We start from the raw sequence: 17,404 nt of genomic DNA on the forward strand, positions 1-17,404 counted from the left end.
TGGCTCAGGTATACAATTAGCATCTCAGTAGTTTTGTTGAAGAAAATTCGCCAACCAAGAAGAAATAAATTCAGATCCTTCCATATACACAATTTAATAGGGATCAGCACCATCAAGAAAATCAATAAAAGTTCTCTGCTTGTGAAACAGATCTGAAGATTGTTGTTGTCATTTTAAAACAGATCTGAATCACCACCTGTTCCAGCAGTTAAAAACAGATTACAACAGCAAATAAAGACTCCTGATTTTCCAGCTCATAATAGCAACAATGGAAGAGAGAAAAGTATATATACAGAGAAGCATCAGAGTGAAGTACAACCTCCAAGTGTTGAAGTGGAAAGGCCACCTTCTTCTCATTTTGTTCCCTACGTGCGAACAAATGAAGTGTATTACCTTGATCCAGATGCACCCATGACTAGGCCTTCAACATACGATTCACAATATCAGCAGTTGAATGGTACTACAATATAGAGTTAAAAAAATGCCTGTGGTTAATGAATATTGTACCATTACACTGAACTTAAAAATTATTTTTCCCCGAAGCCTTTCTTCCAATGAACTGCTTCTAGTGCAATAGTATGCAGAATGAAATATTAGTCTAACAAAATCATTCATCTAAAATGTGTCAATCTAATAAATATATACTACTAGTAATTTCATGATGTACTAGTGAATTTAGAATACCCTAGAATATTTTCATTTAAATATTTTGATTAAAATTTTATCTTAGAAACTTATATACATATTGTCTTCTTTCTATATCCATTTGAAATAAAAACAGTCTTTAAACACCAAAAATCTCTCTTGCATGGTAAAAAAAAAGTAATACTGATCACTTATAATCCAGTTAATCTCATCTATTTTTACCTTTAGATGCTTACCATACACCACGGCAGATTTTTAGCTCTGATCATGCAAGGGATCCACTTTTTAATCCTAACGTGGTAAGAGACAGACAGCAGGCCATACTCAAAGGACTTTCAGAACTACGACAGGTACTGTATTAGCTGGATTGATAATTCTAGGTTTTTTAATGTTACATTTTCTTGATTAGATTCACGGATATTACATCTTTGTTTCATCTTAAATTCCTTTCTCAGCAAAGCCTCTTTCACTTCCAGTTCTTTCCACATACCATTTATATCGGAGTATGTGTGTGTCTCATTTAATGGGACCTGTTGTGTTTTCTCGTGAACTAGCTTATCTTTCCTATTTTGTTTTTAACGTTTTTATTCTCATTGATACCACTGTTTTTATTATTGGGAACATATCTAAATCATAGTCAAGGAGAAATAAAATACTCATTTTGTAATGTGTTGATCTGCTCCCACGTGTGCATGTTATTTTATTTCTCATTCTATAGTAACTTTAAACATAAGCACAATCTACATATTGCACAGAATGAGGAGTAGAATTCTGAATTGTACCACCTCAGTTCATCAATAGAGGGTCATATTTTTGAATGCCCTCACCATGTAAAAAATTCACTGAATATAGTAACCCGCATACCTGAGAAAGAATAGTCCTCTCTCTCATGTGCTAATCTTTCTAGATACAGAAACCTTTTTAACAGTGGAGAGAGCCTCCCCTCATACTGCAATTTGAAGGGGTACAGTCCAGATTTCTACCACCTCATTCTGTGTTATATGTAGATTTGACTCTGAGACTTTGCAGAGTCAGTGGCAAACAAAGAAAAAGAGGAATTGGAGAGATTTTATGCAGAAGTACAGGAAGAAATTGATCACACACCAAAACAAGATGTGCTGATAATCATGGAGGACTAGAATGCAAAAGTAGGGAACAGAGAAGAACTAGAAATCGTAGGGAAATAGGGCTTAGGAGATAGAAATGAAGCAGGAGAAAGACTTGAATTCTGTGAAGACAATTGTTCCTTGCTAACACATTGTTTGAGCAACCGAAAATACGACTGTACATGTGGACATCACCAAATGGTCAGTATAGGAATCAAACTAATTATATAATTTGTAGCAGAAGATGGAGAAGTTCCATACTTTCTGCACAAACAAGTCCAAGAGCAGATTGCTGTACAGATCATGAACTGGTAATATTGCAAATCAGAGTAAAGCTAAAGAACAACAAAACAATCATGATGCCAAAATACAATTTAAATAACATCCCAGAAGAATATAAAGATCAAATAAGGAACAGATTTGAGGTTTTAAACTTAGTTAACAGAGAACCAGAAGAACTATGGAATGAAGTCAGAGAAGTTATCAGGGAAGAATGCAAAAAGACAATACCTCTAGTTAAGAGAGGAAGACTTCAATGGATGACGGACGGAACTCTTAAAATAGTTAAAGAAAGAAGGAAAGCAAAAGGAGATAGAAACACGGTCACAACCCTAAATGCAATAATACAGCGAATAGTACGTTGGGACAAAGAGAACTATTATAATAGTTGTTGTATAGAGACAACAAAAAAGGTAGAACAAGAGCCCAATTCCAAATGATTAGAGAAATTAAAGGGAAATTCAAATCAAGCGTAGGGTGGTTGAACAGGAGAACATACTGACTGACCGAGATGAAATTAAAGGGAGATGGAAGCAATACACTGAAGAACTCTATAAAAAAGAGATGCAAGGACGTCCGATTCATTCATGGGGAAACCATATTATGAAGAACCAGAAATTTTAGAATGTGAGGTGAAAGCTGCTCTTAAAATGCTTGGAAGAAACATATCACGAGGAACAGATGGCATACCAATAGAGATGCTACAAGCTACTGAGAGTGAATCTGTCCAAAGTTTGACAAAAAATTGTCAACAAATATGAAAAACTAAACAATGGCGCACAGACTGGAAGCGATCAATATATATCCCAATTCCAAAGAAAGGGGATCCCAGGGAATGCAGTAAAAATAAAACAGCCAATATCATAATGCCGTTGTATAAATCTATGGTGCGGCCGCATTTGGAATACTGTGTACAGTTCTGGTCGCCTCATCTCAAAAAGGATATTATAGAGTTGGAAAAGGTTCAGAAGAGGGCAACCAGAATGATCAAGGGGATGGAGCGACTCCCTTACGAGGAAAGGTTGCAGCATTTGGGGCTTTTTCTTTTAGAGAAAAGGCGGGTCAGAGGAGACATGATAGAAGTGTATAAAATTATGCATGGCACTGAGAAAGTGGATAGAGAAAAGTTCTTCTCCCTCTCTCATAATACTAGAACTCATGGACATTCAAAGAAGCTGAATGTTGGAAGATTCAGGACAGACAAAAGGAAGTACTTCTTTACTCAGCGCATAGTTAAACTATGGAATTTGCTCCCACAAGATGCAGTAATGGCCACCAGCTTGGATGGCTTTAAAAGAAGATTAGACAAATTCATGGAGGACAGGGCTATCAATGGCTACTAGCTATGATAGCTGTGCTCTGCCACCCTAGTCAGAGGCAGCATGCTTCTGAAAACCAGTTGCCGGAAGCCTCAGGAGGGGAGAGTGTTCTTGCACTCGGGTCCTGCTTGCGGGCTTCCCCCAGGCACCTGGTTGGCCACTGTGAGAACAGGATGCTGGACTAGATGGGCCACTGGCCTGATCCAGCAGGCTCTTCTTATGTTCTTATCAAACTATTGCTTTAATATCCCATGCAAGTAAAGTAATGCTCAAGATTCTACAACAAAGGTTCTTACCATATATGGAACGAGAAATGTCATACGTCCAAACTGGATTCGGAAGAGGAAGAGGGTACAAGAGATCATATCGCAAATATATGTTGGATAATGGAATGGACCAAGGAATTTCAGAAGAAAATCACCCTGTGCTTTATAAATTAGAGCAAAGCCTTTGATGGTGTAGACCATGAAAAACTATGGAATATTTTAAAAGAAGAGGGGGTGCCACAGCATCTGATTGTCCTGATGCACAATCTATACTCTGGACAAGAGGCTACTATAAGGACACAATATGGAGAAACCGATTGGTTCCCAATCAGACGGGGTGTATTTTTCACCCTATTTGTTTAATCTATATGTAGAACATATCATACGGAAAGCAGGATTGGACCAAGATGAAGGAGGTGTGAAAATTGGAAGGATAAATATCAATAATTTAAGATATGCAGACGATACCATGCTACTAGCAGAAACCAGTAATGATTGGAAACGAATGCTGTTGAAAATTAAAGAGGAAAGCACAAAAGCAGGACTATAGCTGAACGTCAAGAAGACTAAAGTAATGACAACAGAAGATTTATGTAACTTTAAAGCTGACAACGAGGACATTGAACTGGTCAAGGATTATCAGTAATTATCAGGATCATGGCACAGTCATTAACTAAAATAGAGACAATAGTCAAGAAATCAGAAGAAGGCTAGGCTGGGGACTTCCCAGGAGGATCCCTACGCCTGTGCAGCCTCTGAGACGGGCTCCCGTCTTGGATGAAACTTTTCCAGTTTAAATTCAGTCAGAAGGCTCTTTTCTGACTGGGAATAATTTCTTCCGGTTAAAGAAGAAACGTGAGATTTCCTACATAGCTTTGTTTTGATTGTTGGAGTCTGGAATTCGTCAGAATTGTCTGTCTTCCAGCAGCTCAGACACAGCGAGGATTTTTATGCTAGCTCAGCTGGATAAGTGACCCGTTTTTTTTTATACGGATTAACAGGCAAACATCCTCCTGTCTACATTCATCATTTTCTTATCTATACAGCTAAAGAGATTTGTCAAAGTAACAGCAATTGAGATAACCTAGGTGAGGTAAGACTTTCCTTTTTTTATTCACGGAACTAAGGGGGAAGAAAATATAAATAGCTTATCTTTTTTTATTGCAAAAAGCTGACATGGAAAATGGCATTCTAAAGATTACAACGGGCGAGAGATTTCTGATGGGAGGAGATAAGAAATCTTTTTGATCTATGGCTGAGATTATTTTTTCTGATCTACTTTTTTTTTGACGAATCTGCTCATTCTCTCTGCTACTAGCTATTTCGACGCTGTGAACTAAAGCTGTTCTTACACTTTCAGGCAGATAAGAGATAAGGGCTGTCTAGCGACGTAAGTTTGTTGGAAAAATTAACTCCTTTGTAACTGGTTAAAGAAATAAGCTGCTCTTTGTTTGGGACATTGAAAATTGAAGGAGTTTTGTTCCTTTGGCTTTAAGAATGACAATTAAGAAGACCATGGATGTACAAGAAGGGACTTTATCTCTAGACATGTTTCAGAAAATAATGAATGGGATTAACTCAATAAAACAAGAACTGAGAAATAATAGACAAGCGTGGAGAATTGAATTTTACGAAATGAGACAGGAGCTGAAAGAAACTCAGGATTCTATGAGAAAGGAGAATAAAGATAGATCTGGAAAACAAAAAAAAGATGAAAGAGAAATTAAAGGCAAGGTTCAAACTATGGAGATTGGCTTAATTATGGACATGAAAAAAGATTTGGATTTCCTGGCTGTGATGGATCCTGGAGACAAATATTATAGTTTGGAATTCAGCGCTGTCCCTGAAGGAATTGAAGAGATTGGAGATAAAGATATTATCGGTTCAAAAAAATTCTTGGACTGGAAGGATCTGATGGAACTTGAAATGGAGAAAGTTAACAGAATTAATCCCTGTCTTGTGTCAATGGAAAAACCTTCAAGAGATGTACTAGTGTATCACGTGGAAAAGAGGAACAGAGATGCGGCTTTGCAACAATACTTCAGTGATACGTTTGGATTTGATGGCAAGAAAATATCTGTGATGGAGGAAATTCCTATCAGACTTTTATTATATGACTATGACAGCAAGATTTTTGGGTGCGTAAAGATGGAAGATGGAAGATGGACCCAATATGGATAATGACAGAAGAGCGATTTAAAATCACTGGACTTAGTAGATTTGATGAGTTGGATTAATTGGCATGTTTATTTAGAAAAAAAAAATGATTGACATATATCTCAAGGATTGGAAACTTCTCTTTGACTTTTTGTGGAAGATTAAAATGATATGATGTTAATGAGATTTGAAACCAACTAAGATAACTGTTGGAGGAAGGTTATTTTATAATCTATTAAGAGATAGGTCTGTTACATATTATAGATTTATAGTTGAATTATAGTGTTTTGAAATTACTGGATTTAGTAGATTTGATGAGCTGGATTAATTGGCATGTTTATTTAGAAAAAAAATTGATTGCTATATATCTCAAGGATTGGAAACTTCTCTTTGACTTTTTGTGGAATATTAAAATGATATGATGTTAATGAGATTTGAAACCAACTAAGATAACCGCTGGAGGAAGGTGATTTTATAATCTATTAAGAGATAGGTTTGTTATATATTATAGATTTATAGCTGAACTATGACAAATCGGAAGTCAATATTTTTATATATATGTATTTTTTTTGTATTGTATTAGTTATTGATTTGTGTTTTCTTTTTGTATTATTTTGGTTTTGAAAATTAGAATAAAAATTAATTGAAAAAAAAAAAGAAGAAGGCTAGGCTGGGGAGGGCAGCTGTAAGAGAACTAGTAAAGGTCCTCAAATGCAAAGATGTCTCACTGAACACTAAAGTCAGGATCATTCAGACCATGGTATTCCCAATCTGTATGTATGGATGTGAAAGCTGGATAGTGAAAAAAGTGGATAAGAGAAAAAACTCCTTTGAAATGTGGTGTTGGAGGAGAGCTTTACGAATACCATGGACCATGAAAAAGACAAATAATTGGGTGATAGAACAAATTAAACCAGAATTATCATTAGAAGCCAAAATGATGAAACTGAGGTTATCATACATGAAGACATGATTCACTAGAAAATACAATAATGGTGGGGAAAACAGAAGGGAATAGAAACAGAGGAAGGCCAAACAAGAGATGGATTGATTCCATAAAGGAAGCCGCAGACCTGAAAGTACAAGATCTGAATAGGGTGGTTTATAACAGATGCTCTTGGAGGTCGCTGATTCATAGGGCCGCCAGAAGTCATAATCGACTTGAAGGCACATAACAACAAAGCTTTACACAATTGCTCTAGACCAGCCTTTCCCAACCAGTGTGCCTCCAGATGTTGTTGGACCACAATTCCTGACCATTGGCAATGCTAGCTGAGGCTGATGGGAGTTGTGGTCCAACAACATCTGGAGGCACACTGGTTGGGAAAGGCTGCTCTAGAGGCTACATATCTTTGTTTACTAAATAGTAAAAGGAAGACTAAATAAATGACAGTGAAACTTACTCTGTTATTAGTTGGTTTACATCATCATTAAATCTTTAGATTCTGGCAATCTGCATGTTTCCTTCCTAAGTGGTCTGCTGTAAGAGAGGGAATGTAAAAATCAGACTGTACAAATGGATATTTTAAAATATATATAAAAATCTCTTTTCCACCAACGTTTTGATTAATGCAGAACTTACAGCATTTGAAAGCTGAAGTTTTTCTTCTTCTCATCCACATTCTTCTCAAATTACTTTACTAGATTTATACCCTGCCTTTCAGCCTAAGATATGCTTCCTGTAAAGCCATTTATAGTAATCGTTTGTAAAAGATCCCTAAATTTAAAAGGAAATATGAAAATATTTAATTTTCTTCTGAATTCAACATTTGGTTTTGGATAATTCTTCTCTGTATATTTTAATTTATATCCTGCTTTTTGACCAGAGTGCTTAAAGCAGCTTGTAACATCCATAAAATACAATCCTGTTATGAAGCCTTCTCATTTAAAATACCATAAAACAAATGATGAGGGGGAGAACTGGTTAAAAATACTGAATTCAGCAAAACTACAGTTTGGATCCAGAGATCTCCCTCTACAGATGGAGGCAGGGGGACTTGGATCCAGTGGAGACTACTGCTCCAAATGGGTGACTTCTGGCAATACCCTCCCTCTCCTGAAAATCTGCTCTGATGGACTGGAGTACCCTCCAGAACAGTGTGGCAAGTGGCATGGGGACTGCAGGGAGAAGCAGTTACTGAGTAGCACGTCCTCCCTTCACCCACAGGAGCATTCAGTTAGTGGAGTTCCATCAAAGACATGTCTAGATCCAATCATATGATTCTATATTGCATTTATACTTGGGTATGTGCATCTTAGGCTGGAGCAGTTTATCCATTGTACAGATACAATTCTGAATCCCATAACTGGCATAATTGCTAATAGAAGGTAAACATAAAAAAGCCAGCCACTGGACACGTTGCAATTCTTTCACAATATGTAATTATTAGTTATTTGGATTTATATTCCACCCTCACGCTAAGGTCACATACAGGGCAAGTTACATTGATAAAGGTAAAAACAAATTGTAAACAGAATATGAAGTGTAAACATGAAATATCTAGAACCAACATATTTATTCACATATTTTGTGAAATCTCAGTTGTAAGACTAATGTGATAGTTTATGAAAAATTTATAGATGAGATCTCAGTTTGTTCAAAGAATGAATACAGAAGTTGCATAATTAGTCTGTCCGGAAGACTGGCAGAATTTTGCATATAGTACCTGCATATGCCTGTTACATGTTAATGTTCTTGAAAGATGAAAGGAATTGTAAATAGGAAGAAACATTGTCCATCTTCTTTAATCATCATTAATTTTGTTTCAAATTGCATGAACCACACTTCTCTGTTTTTATGGCTTATAATAGTATGCTTTTGTTGTTGTTATGTGCTTTCAAGTCAATTACAAGTTATGGCGACCCTATGAATCAGTGACGTGCAGTATCATTCGTCATGAACCACCCTGTTCAGATCTTGTAAGTTCAGGTCTGTGGCTTCCTTTATGGAATCAATCCATCTCTTGTCTTTCTCTTTTTCTACTCCTTTCTATTTTTCCCAGCATTATGGTCTTTCTAATGAATCATGTCTTCTCATTATGTGTCCAAAGTATGATAACCTCAGTTTCATCATTTTAGCTTCTAGTGATAGTTCTGGTTTAATTTGTTCTAACACCCAATCAGCTGTAGCATGGGGAGCTCCAGCCACCGCGCTCTAGCTGACAGCTTGCAGCTGGAGTGTGCAAGCTCCCCACGCTACAGCTGACAGGGATCAGGTGGAGCGCAGCAGCTGAAGTTCCCCGCGCTACAGCTGATTGCGCAATCAGCTATAGGGCGGGGAGCTCGCGTGCTACAGCTGAGTAGGGCCCCACTTTCTGGCTGTTTTTGCTTTTTGGCGGGGGCCTGGAACGGAACCTGCCATTTGAGTGGGGCCCTACTGTATTGTGTCCTTACAGCAGCCTCTTGTCCAGAGTATAGGTTGCACATCAGGACAATCAGATGCTATGGCACCCCCTTTTCTCTTAAAACATTCCATAGTTTTTCATGATCTACACCATCAAAGGCTTTTCTGTAATCTATAAAGCACAGGGTGATTTTCTTCTGAAATTCCTTGGTCTGTTCCATTATCCAACATATGTTTGCGATATGATCTCTTGTACCCTCTTCCTTTTCTGAATCCAGCTTGGATGTATGACAATTCTTGCTCCATATATGGTAAGAGCCTTTGTTGTAGAATCTTGAGCATTACTTTACTTGCATGGGATATTAAGGCAATAATTCAATAATTACTGCATTCCCTGGGATCCCCTTTCTTTGGAAGATATCGAACACTTTCAGTCTGTGGGCCATTGTTTAGTTTTCCATATTTGTTGGCAAAGTTTGTCAAAGTTTGGATGGATTCGTCTCATTAGCTTGTAGCAACTCTGTTGGTATGCCATCAGTTCCTGGTGATTTGTTTCTTCCAAGTATTTTAAGAGCAGCTTTCACCTCACATTCTAAAATTTCTGGTTCATCATACGGTTCCTCCATGAATGAATCTGTCATCCTTGCATCTCTTTGCTAGAGTTCTTCAGTGTATTGCTTCCATCTTCCTTTTATGTCATCTTGGTCAGTCTGTGTGTTCCTGTTGATTATTCAACGTCCCTACTCGTGGTTTAAATTTCCCTTTCATTTCTCTAATCTTTTGGAATAGGGCTCTTGTTCTACCCTTTTTGTTGTTCTCTTCTAGTTCTATACAATAACTATTGTAATAGTTCTCTTTGTCCCGACATACTAGTCGCTGTATTGTTGCATTTAGGTTTCTGTTCATGTTTCTGTCTCCTTTTGCTTTTGCTTTCCTTCTCTCTTTAACCATTTTAAAAGTTTCCTGAGTCATCCATTGAAATCTTTCTCTTTTTAACTAGAGGTATTGTCTTTTTGCATTCTTCCTTGATAATGTCTCTGACTTCAGTCCATAGTTCTTCTGGTTCTCTGTCAACTAACTTTAAAGCCTCAAACCTGTTCCTTATTTGATCTTTATATTCTTCTGGGATGTTATTTAAATTGTATTTTGGCATTATGATTGCTTTGTTGTTCTTCTTTAGCTTTACTCTGATTTGCGATATTACCTGTTCATGATCTGTACAGCAATCTGCTCCTGGTCTTGTTTTTGCAGAAAGTATGGAACTTCTCCATCTTCTGCTACCAATTATATAATCAATTTGAGTCCTATATTGACCATTTGGTGATGTCCACATGTGCAGTCATCTTTTCGGTTGCTCAAAAAATGTGTTTGCAAGAAACAAATTATTGGCTTCACAGAATTCAATAAGACTCTATCCTGCTTCATTTCTATCTCCTAAGCCCCATTTCCCCACAATTCCTAGTTCTTCTCTGTTCCCTACTTTTGCATTCTAGTCCCCCATGATTATCAGCACATCTTGTTTTGGTGTGTGATCAATTTCTTCCTGTACTTCTGTATAAAATCTCTCCAATTCCTCTTCTTCTGCATTTGCCATTGGAGCATAGACTTGGATGATGGTTATATTAATAGGTTTCCTGTTTAATCTCATTGATATCACTCGCTCAGACCTTGCGTTATAGCTCCTAATTGCTTTTGCTACATCATTTCTCACTATCAAAGCAACCCCGTTTCTTCTTAATTTCTCATTTCCTGCTTAAAATATTTTGTATTTGCCCGATTGAAAATGTCCCATTCCCGTCCATTTTAATTCACTCATGCCAAGTATTGTAATGTTGATATGTTCTATTTATTGCTTAATAATTTCTTACTTTCCCTGGTTCATGCTTCTCACTGCATAATAGTATGCATATTATTATTGTTATTATTATGTACTGCATAATAGTATGCAGTATTTAGGAAACAATTCCTTCCTCTCCTGCCATGTAGCAAAAACATCAGGGCTCCTTGTGATCTTCCCACTAGTTTCCCCCCCCCCTTTGAGAATCCTCATATAGTTGATGTCAGATATTCAAAACCTGTGTTGATGATTTTGAATACCCTAAATGTTTGACTTTTTATAACCTTTTATTTTTTACATATTTAGTACACTAAAGCAATTCCATTTCAAGCATTGTTTTTCATTCTTCATTAAGGTTAGAAATTGTTCATCAGTAATGTGGGATTCCCAAGATCCTAAAGTGTTCCCCAAAGAAATGCCCCTTTCTTGGTTTGTTTTTGGAGAAAACAGCAGTAGCTTATTTTGGCATTAGTCCATATTTCTAAGAAGGAGGGTTTACAGCATTCTTGTGACAAAAAGAAGGGCAAATAATATGCTCTGTAGTCTGCTGCACTAAACAGATCCTCATATAGAGATTCAGATGTACCAGCAAACTTCCCTTAGAACTGAATCCAGAGGAAGGGCAGCCACCACTATACCTGGAGGAGTTTGACAGAAGATGTCTGGACTATCCACCTATGTTCTGATGTGTTTGTTATTAGGGTGAATTCTTTTAGTGTTGATATCTGCTGAGGTTAATCCATTAAGCAGTAGCAGCAGGTTTAATTCAGGTTATGTAGATACATGCTTGGAGACTGTAGAGTTACCTAAGCTAACCTTTCCACACCTTTCTGGTTCTGCTATACTTGTCCACACTTGCTTGCTCCCAATCTGAGGTCAGTCCCTGTCACCAGGATTAGTAGCAGTGTTGCTCTGCTCCAACTGTTACTTTGACAACATCAGTTCATTACAGTTGTTAGGTTTTTTCCATATGGAGGGTGTTAATTTTTTTTTTAAAGGAATCCTTTTTCTGTCTGAGCTTTGAATTTCAATTATCTCCTGTAATTTGTCTTATCCCAGTTCATAATTTTGATTTGATTTTTGTCCTATGTTATGCTATCAAATAATTCAGCTCCATTTGCTGTTTTGTACATAGTACCCCCGATTCCATTCTCTCATCTTCTTTACTGAGAAAAGCTAATAGTCTTTCTCAAGCATGGATACCTAAGTCAGACAAATGTCCATCTCTACACAAAAAGACCACATCAGAGAAAGATAAGTTGAATGCATGCTTCAAAATAGAGTAGGGTTTTCAGTTGTAAAGCAGTGTTTCAACATCAACAATGCCACCTGGGAAAAATATTTTGAAAAGAAACTATTTCTCTACTGATTCTTAGCTTGCCCAAAGGTTGAATATGAGGAGAGTAGTTGAGAGAAAATGATCTGTCTACTCTTGTCAAAGCACTTGGGTTCAGAAGTACTCTAGAGAGTACAGTTTTCCTTTATTTGTGTGGTTTTTCATCTCATTGCTTCAGGTTTATTTTTATTTTTTTACACAGACATCTGGCCTGTCCTCAAGTTCCATATACAGAATCTGTCTGGTCCAACAGTTGGATCTTACTTAAATATTTGCAATGGAACAACATCCTCCATTACCTCTGAAGTCAGCAGGCTAACACAGGGCAGGTCACATTGCACACACAGCTCTGTTCTCCAATATCTCACCACCATTTCTCACCTGCCAGCATCATAGTAGAGCTGGCCATGTAGACATTAGGCATCCTGTAATCCCTTACTCCTCGATTCTGTGCTCTGTTTTCGTGCTTCCTTGGAAACCTCTAGTTCATATTATTTCAAGCCTGGCTGTATTAGCTATCTTTGAGTATTGGTGTAACTTCCATTTTTGCTATTCACAGTTCATTAAATGTTTTAGACTGTCTTCACATCAGGCAGTGCAACTTAAATTGCAATTACACAGACTGATGTGAACAGTAGTAGATACTTCTGTTAATGATTATTCCAAGGAGTGTTTCCTCTGCTCTCCATGTATTTTAAGGACAGAAATTGAGAATTTCCTTAGCCCTCTTTCCTATAGTGTATGTTGCCACATTCTTTGTGGATCTGTGTGAAGAATATATTCTACTCCTTAAAGTTTACACTAGCCAACAGGGCAGATTTTAGGATAGTACTTTGCTTACAGTATAACAGTAGGCACAATGGGCAATATTCTACTAACTTCTATTAGTACAAGGATTACTGCTAGCACAACAGGTTTTCCCCCTCCTCCCCTTGCACACACCCTCCTCAAATGTGCTCCGAAGGGTTGGAGGAACGCTTAGAAAAGATATGGGGGCACATGGGGGGGAATCCTGCTGTGCTAGTGGTAATCCGTGTGGAGGGACCCTGACTTAGTGCTATGCTGAATACGATCTTCTATAAGTAATAAATGGTGACTGGTACAAAAGTGAAAGAAAATTAAACTGAAGTAGCTTTTTCATATTAAGAACTAGTGTGCCTTTTCACTCATAGTCCTTAGTGAGTTTAATATTTCACTGATAAAATCAAGAGCTTCATCAAAATCTTAAGTAGATAGCCACAAGCATCTAGCAATGAGTATGCATCACTAATGCACTTAATGTGTTAGAAGTACATGGAGCATCCTATTGTAACAAATGTAAGACCTGTGTCTAGTCTTGTATATTAGAGGCTATACTGGCTTTGAAGTAGGGTCTCTAGGAAAAGGCCATATGGTAAGTAGATGAGTCACTCCATTCTATTTGTACATCTGTTGCGGCTTGTTAAAATCTTGCTGATACACATATATACCATTGCCATTTTTAAAAGAAATTCAGATGTAGAATGCCAAGATTGAAGCCAAGTTCAGTATGCTTAGGTGCTGTATTCGTAGCTGCTCTTAACAAAAAATAAAAGGTTACATTACTAAATGGAAATGTGTACAACTAATGCTGGTTTGGCTAGCAGTATAAGACAGGCTGTCAGTTCTCTTCAATATTTCCATGGCGGTTCATTTAAAGATAAAATTGATTCCAAATTAAACAAGATTGTGTGTTTTATATTAGTGTAGAATTAGTTATGCAATTTTGTTGCAATCCCTCCCCTCAGTACTGTAGATTTTTTCCAAATGTTACAGGAGTCCTGTGGCTGGGTTCTAGTCGTACAGAACTGCATGCTATGTAACGAGGAAGGAAGAATGCCAATAGTTAGGTCTCAAGCAAAAATGAGAAGTTACTCATTGCATTCTTTAATTAAAATTCTGAAACTGAGCTACTAATCTTATTGCTCCTTCTACAGAGGGGGTTATTTTGATATTGTTATAACGTTGCTGTGGCCTTATTTCTTCAAAGAGTAATTGCATAAAAAAATATTTTTTGCTTGAGGCCGTTAAGATTTAGTTGCTTTATTTTAGTCCCTTTTGTGTTTGGTCAGAACAAGTATTTCTAGATTGTTGAACCATATTGTGGACTGTAAACTTTATCCACTGTTGTGAAATATTTTCCATGAAACTATTCACTTTGTACTTATTTTCCTCCTAGCTGAATTGTAAAGTTATAAAATAGTTGAAAATGTAATGTTGTAATTATGGAAGTGTGCAATTAAAATTTCTATGTGCAATTTACATGTTGGATTGTCATTTACAATTATAAATGCAGACCTTCAGACTAAGATGTTTCAAGAAAACAAAGAGGTTAAGCCTTGTTGCAGCAAACATTGTTTAACATCTCAAGGTGGTATCTAATTGTGCCCATCCTCTACCTCACACAACAGGACTTCTTCCCTGCAGCCCACATGCCATCAAACCTCCAAACTTTGGAGCGGGCAGGGACAGAATAAAGGAGAACATCATTGGTTACCACCCTACAAGATTATCTAGGCATTGTTATATTGAACTTTAAATTTAGATATACTTACTGAGAGCACAGGTAGAATTATGTGAGGAACAATTTGTACAATCCACCCCAAATCCCTTAATCTAACCCAGTAGCTATATTGTGTTAGTCCTAAATTCTAGTTTTGCTTTTTGTTTTGGACAGGAATTATAATTGGTTTTTGTGATATACTAAAGCAAACTGAGCTTCATCCATACTTCCATTCCCCACATAGGTTTTTGTTAGATGGCGGGTAAGAGTAAGCTAGTTAGAGACAGTCAGGAAATTGTAGGACAGAACCCAAAAGGGCAATGGGTTAGATCCAGAGGTGCACACAGAAAGCGTATTTCAGTCAGAGGCCCACATTACCCCTTGTGTAAAGCTTTGTCAAGACAAGTATAAAAAATCTAAAAGATGTTCATCTACTTGAGCAACACTCTTGCGTAAGTGGAAGCATATGAACTGTTAAACTATTTACAATCATGAGCAGAAGAGTGCTGTTGCACTTCTGTGCTTCCCACAGGCATCCATTTGACCACTGTGCAAACAGAATGATAGACTAGATAAGGCATTTGATCAGACCCAGCAGAGGCCTTAAGTCCTTATTACATTCACTCTTATACAGACACTATAGAATAGCACTTGCAGCCATCTTGTTTTTGTATCCAACTCAACATCTTCCTTAGTATATGTAAAAATGGATATTAAAATGTCTTTTCTAGGTGTATCACAGTAGCAGTTATGAAAGACCTGTACATCTTATAGCATACATAGTACCTTTGTTCAAATCCATGGAACATTTCAAATGGAAGGAAAATATGTTGAATGATCTCCCACCCACTAGCACACTGTAGCTGTTTTAACTGGAAACTGTGTGGTAGACAGTGCCTAACAGAAAATTTGTAGCTTCCAGTATTTTGCACCCCAGCTGCCCTGGCTTGGGATAAGTGATCTTCTTTGTATTTTAAAGCAGTGACTATTGCATCCTTTTTACATCCCTTTTAAACAAGGACACAATCAAAATGACCATAAGTATGCATGACAAGTTTTTCTGTTGAACTTACGTGTTTGAGGTGCGATTGTATTACCAGGTAGTTTCCCCTTGGACAACCCAAGTTATTTTGCTAAACTAAATATTTATATAGAATTCTGGTTTCCCAACTATGGATTCTCATCAGCTTGGCCCAAATATCTTAAAAGGTTTCAACTGTAGATGGTATTTTCACCTTCATTTCTGATAAAATGTAAAACTTTAAGCAGTAAACACAGTATACGTAAAAGGGAGAGTTGATAGGTAAAAAGGCCATTGAATGGTTAACTGAATACAGGCATAATTACATTTTCCATTAGAAGCTGCTACTCCTGCTCTGTGCAGGTCAATTCATGCTCTTTAGAATTAATTGTGACTTCTGTAAAACTCACTCTGTCTTTTCAGGGCCTCCTCCAGAAGCAGAAAGAATTGGAGACATGTCTTATTCCAAGTATAATAAGTCAAGAAGAGAATTTTATTTCACCGTTTTAAAAAATTTCAAGTTTGATGAATGGATTTTTACTGTGTTGGCACTTTATACTCACTACTGTAATTATGAACCACAGTGGTAAAATGTGGACTTTTGTTCATTCGATTTGAGGATGCTTGAATAACTGATTACATGTTTTTGTATGTTTAGGATAAACTTCCAGTAATGGAAGAAAAATCTGTTTACCAGAAAGCAATGCTATAGCACGTGGTTTTGTTTACATGGAGTATTTGTGTAACTAATTTAAATTTTGTGTGTATGCTTAGCATGAAGAATAAATTATTAGCTATTTAATGCCTTGGCTGCATATGTTGTCCTAAGTGTTATCTTTGCTTTTAAGTAATGGTTTTGTAATACTGCTTGATGGCGAGGTCACATTTTAAAGAGTTGGTGAAATCTGAGATCCCACTTAGCCAAAGCATCTCAAAGATAAAACACACAGCCACTAGCTGTAGGCGTTGTGTGTCTAGAAGTGATCTAAGTGAATTAAGATTATATCACACACAAAAATAGCTATTAGAGAGTGCAGTATAAAAATACTAAATCATGCTGATTTCATGCTCTATTTCCACATTGCAATTCCAAAGTCATAGAATTAATGAGAGCCACTCAAGAGACTGTGCTAAGGGACCCCATGTAAGAAAAATTAGCATCTGCATCCAAAAATGCAAATAGTGTGCAAATATGCATGTCATTCTGAGCTTGGCATTTGAATATTGGTATAGTAAGGTACTTTTAAATGATTGGTTTTTCTTTACTGGATAAATGAGTAATAGGGACATTGCTGGAAGTGAGCAGATCACTAGATATCATTGAGGTACCTTGTGGTTATGCAGCATATAGTATCCAAGAGGATTCTGATATTTGCCATTTTAAAAATTAATGGATCTCCACCTATGGCCACATTCTGAATTCCACATAAAGTTCTCTGCCTGCAAGTGCGCAGAAAACTTCTAATCATCCAAGATTATCTTACTAGGCAGGCAAAGCAATGGGTTTTCTCTTTCAAACATAAAACATTTTGAAGAGCACAGACCTTAAAGTGAGTTCCTCAAATTAACTTCCA

General features: G+C 37.0%; 2 protein-coding genes across 5 annotated transcripts in view; one reads left to right on the forward strand and one right to left on the reverse strand.

Annotated features, from left to right (window-relative positions):
* Positions 1 to 16,605, forward strand: part of CCDC66 (coiled-coil domain containing 66) — a 75,610-nt gene extending 59,005 nt beyond the window's left edge. For both annotated transcript variants that reach the window (XM_061618272.1, XM_061618273.1), the window contains 3 exons: positions 183 to 457; positions 874 to 995; positions 16,254 to 16,605. In XM_061618272.1, the coding sequence (XP_061474256.1) occupies positions 183 to 457; positions 874 to 995; positions 16,254 to 16,340 (484 nt within the window). In that variant the 3' untranslated portion in view covers positions 16,341 to 16,605. The remainder of the gene's footprint in view (positions 1 to 182; positions 458 to 873; positions 996 to 16,253) is intronic.
* TASOR (transcription activation suppressor) overlaps positions 1 to 17,404 on the reverse strand; it is a 132,470-nt gene that overhangs the window by 23,418 nt on the left and 91,648 nt on the right. For 2 of the 3 annotated variants that reach the window (XR_009761484.1, XR_009761485.1), the window contains exons 24-25: positions 7,176 to 7,252; positions 394 to 460 (exon numbers count right to left, since the gene is read on the reverse strand). Coding sequence is in view for 1 of the 3 variants with exons in the window: in XM_061618269.1 (XP_061474253.1) it covers positions 7,203 to 7,252 (50 nt within the window). In the remaining 2 variants the exon portion in view is untranslated. Of the gene's footprint in view, positions 1 to 103; positions 461 to 7,175; positions 7,253 to 17,404 lie in introns of those variants that run through there. The other variant, XM_061618269.1, reaches the window with a different exon arrangement.

This window comes from Rhineura floridana, chromosome 3, assembly GCF_030035675.1.
Source record: "Rhineura floridana isolate rRhiFlo1 chromosome 3, rRhiFlo1.hap2, whole genome shotgun sequence".
Classification (NCBI taxonomy): Eukaryota; Metazoa; Chordata; class Lepidosauria; order Squamata; family Rhineuridae; genus Rhineura; species Rhineura floridana.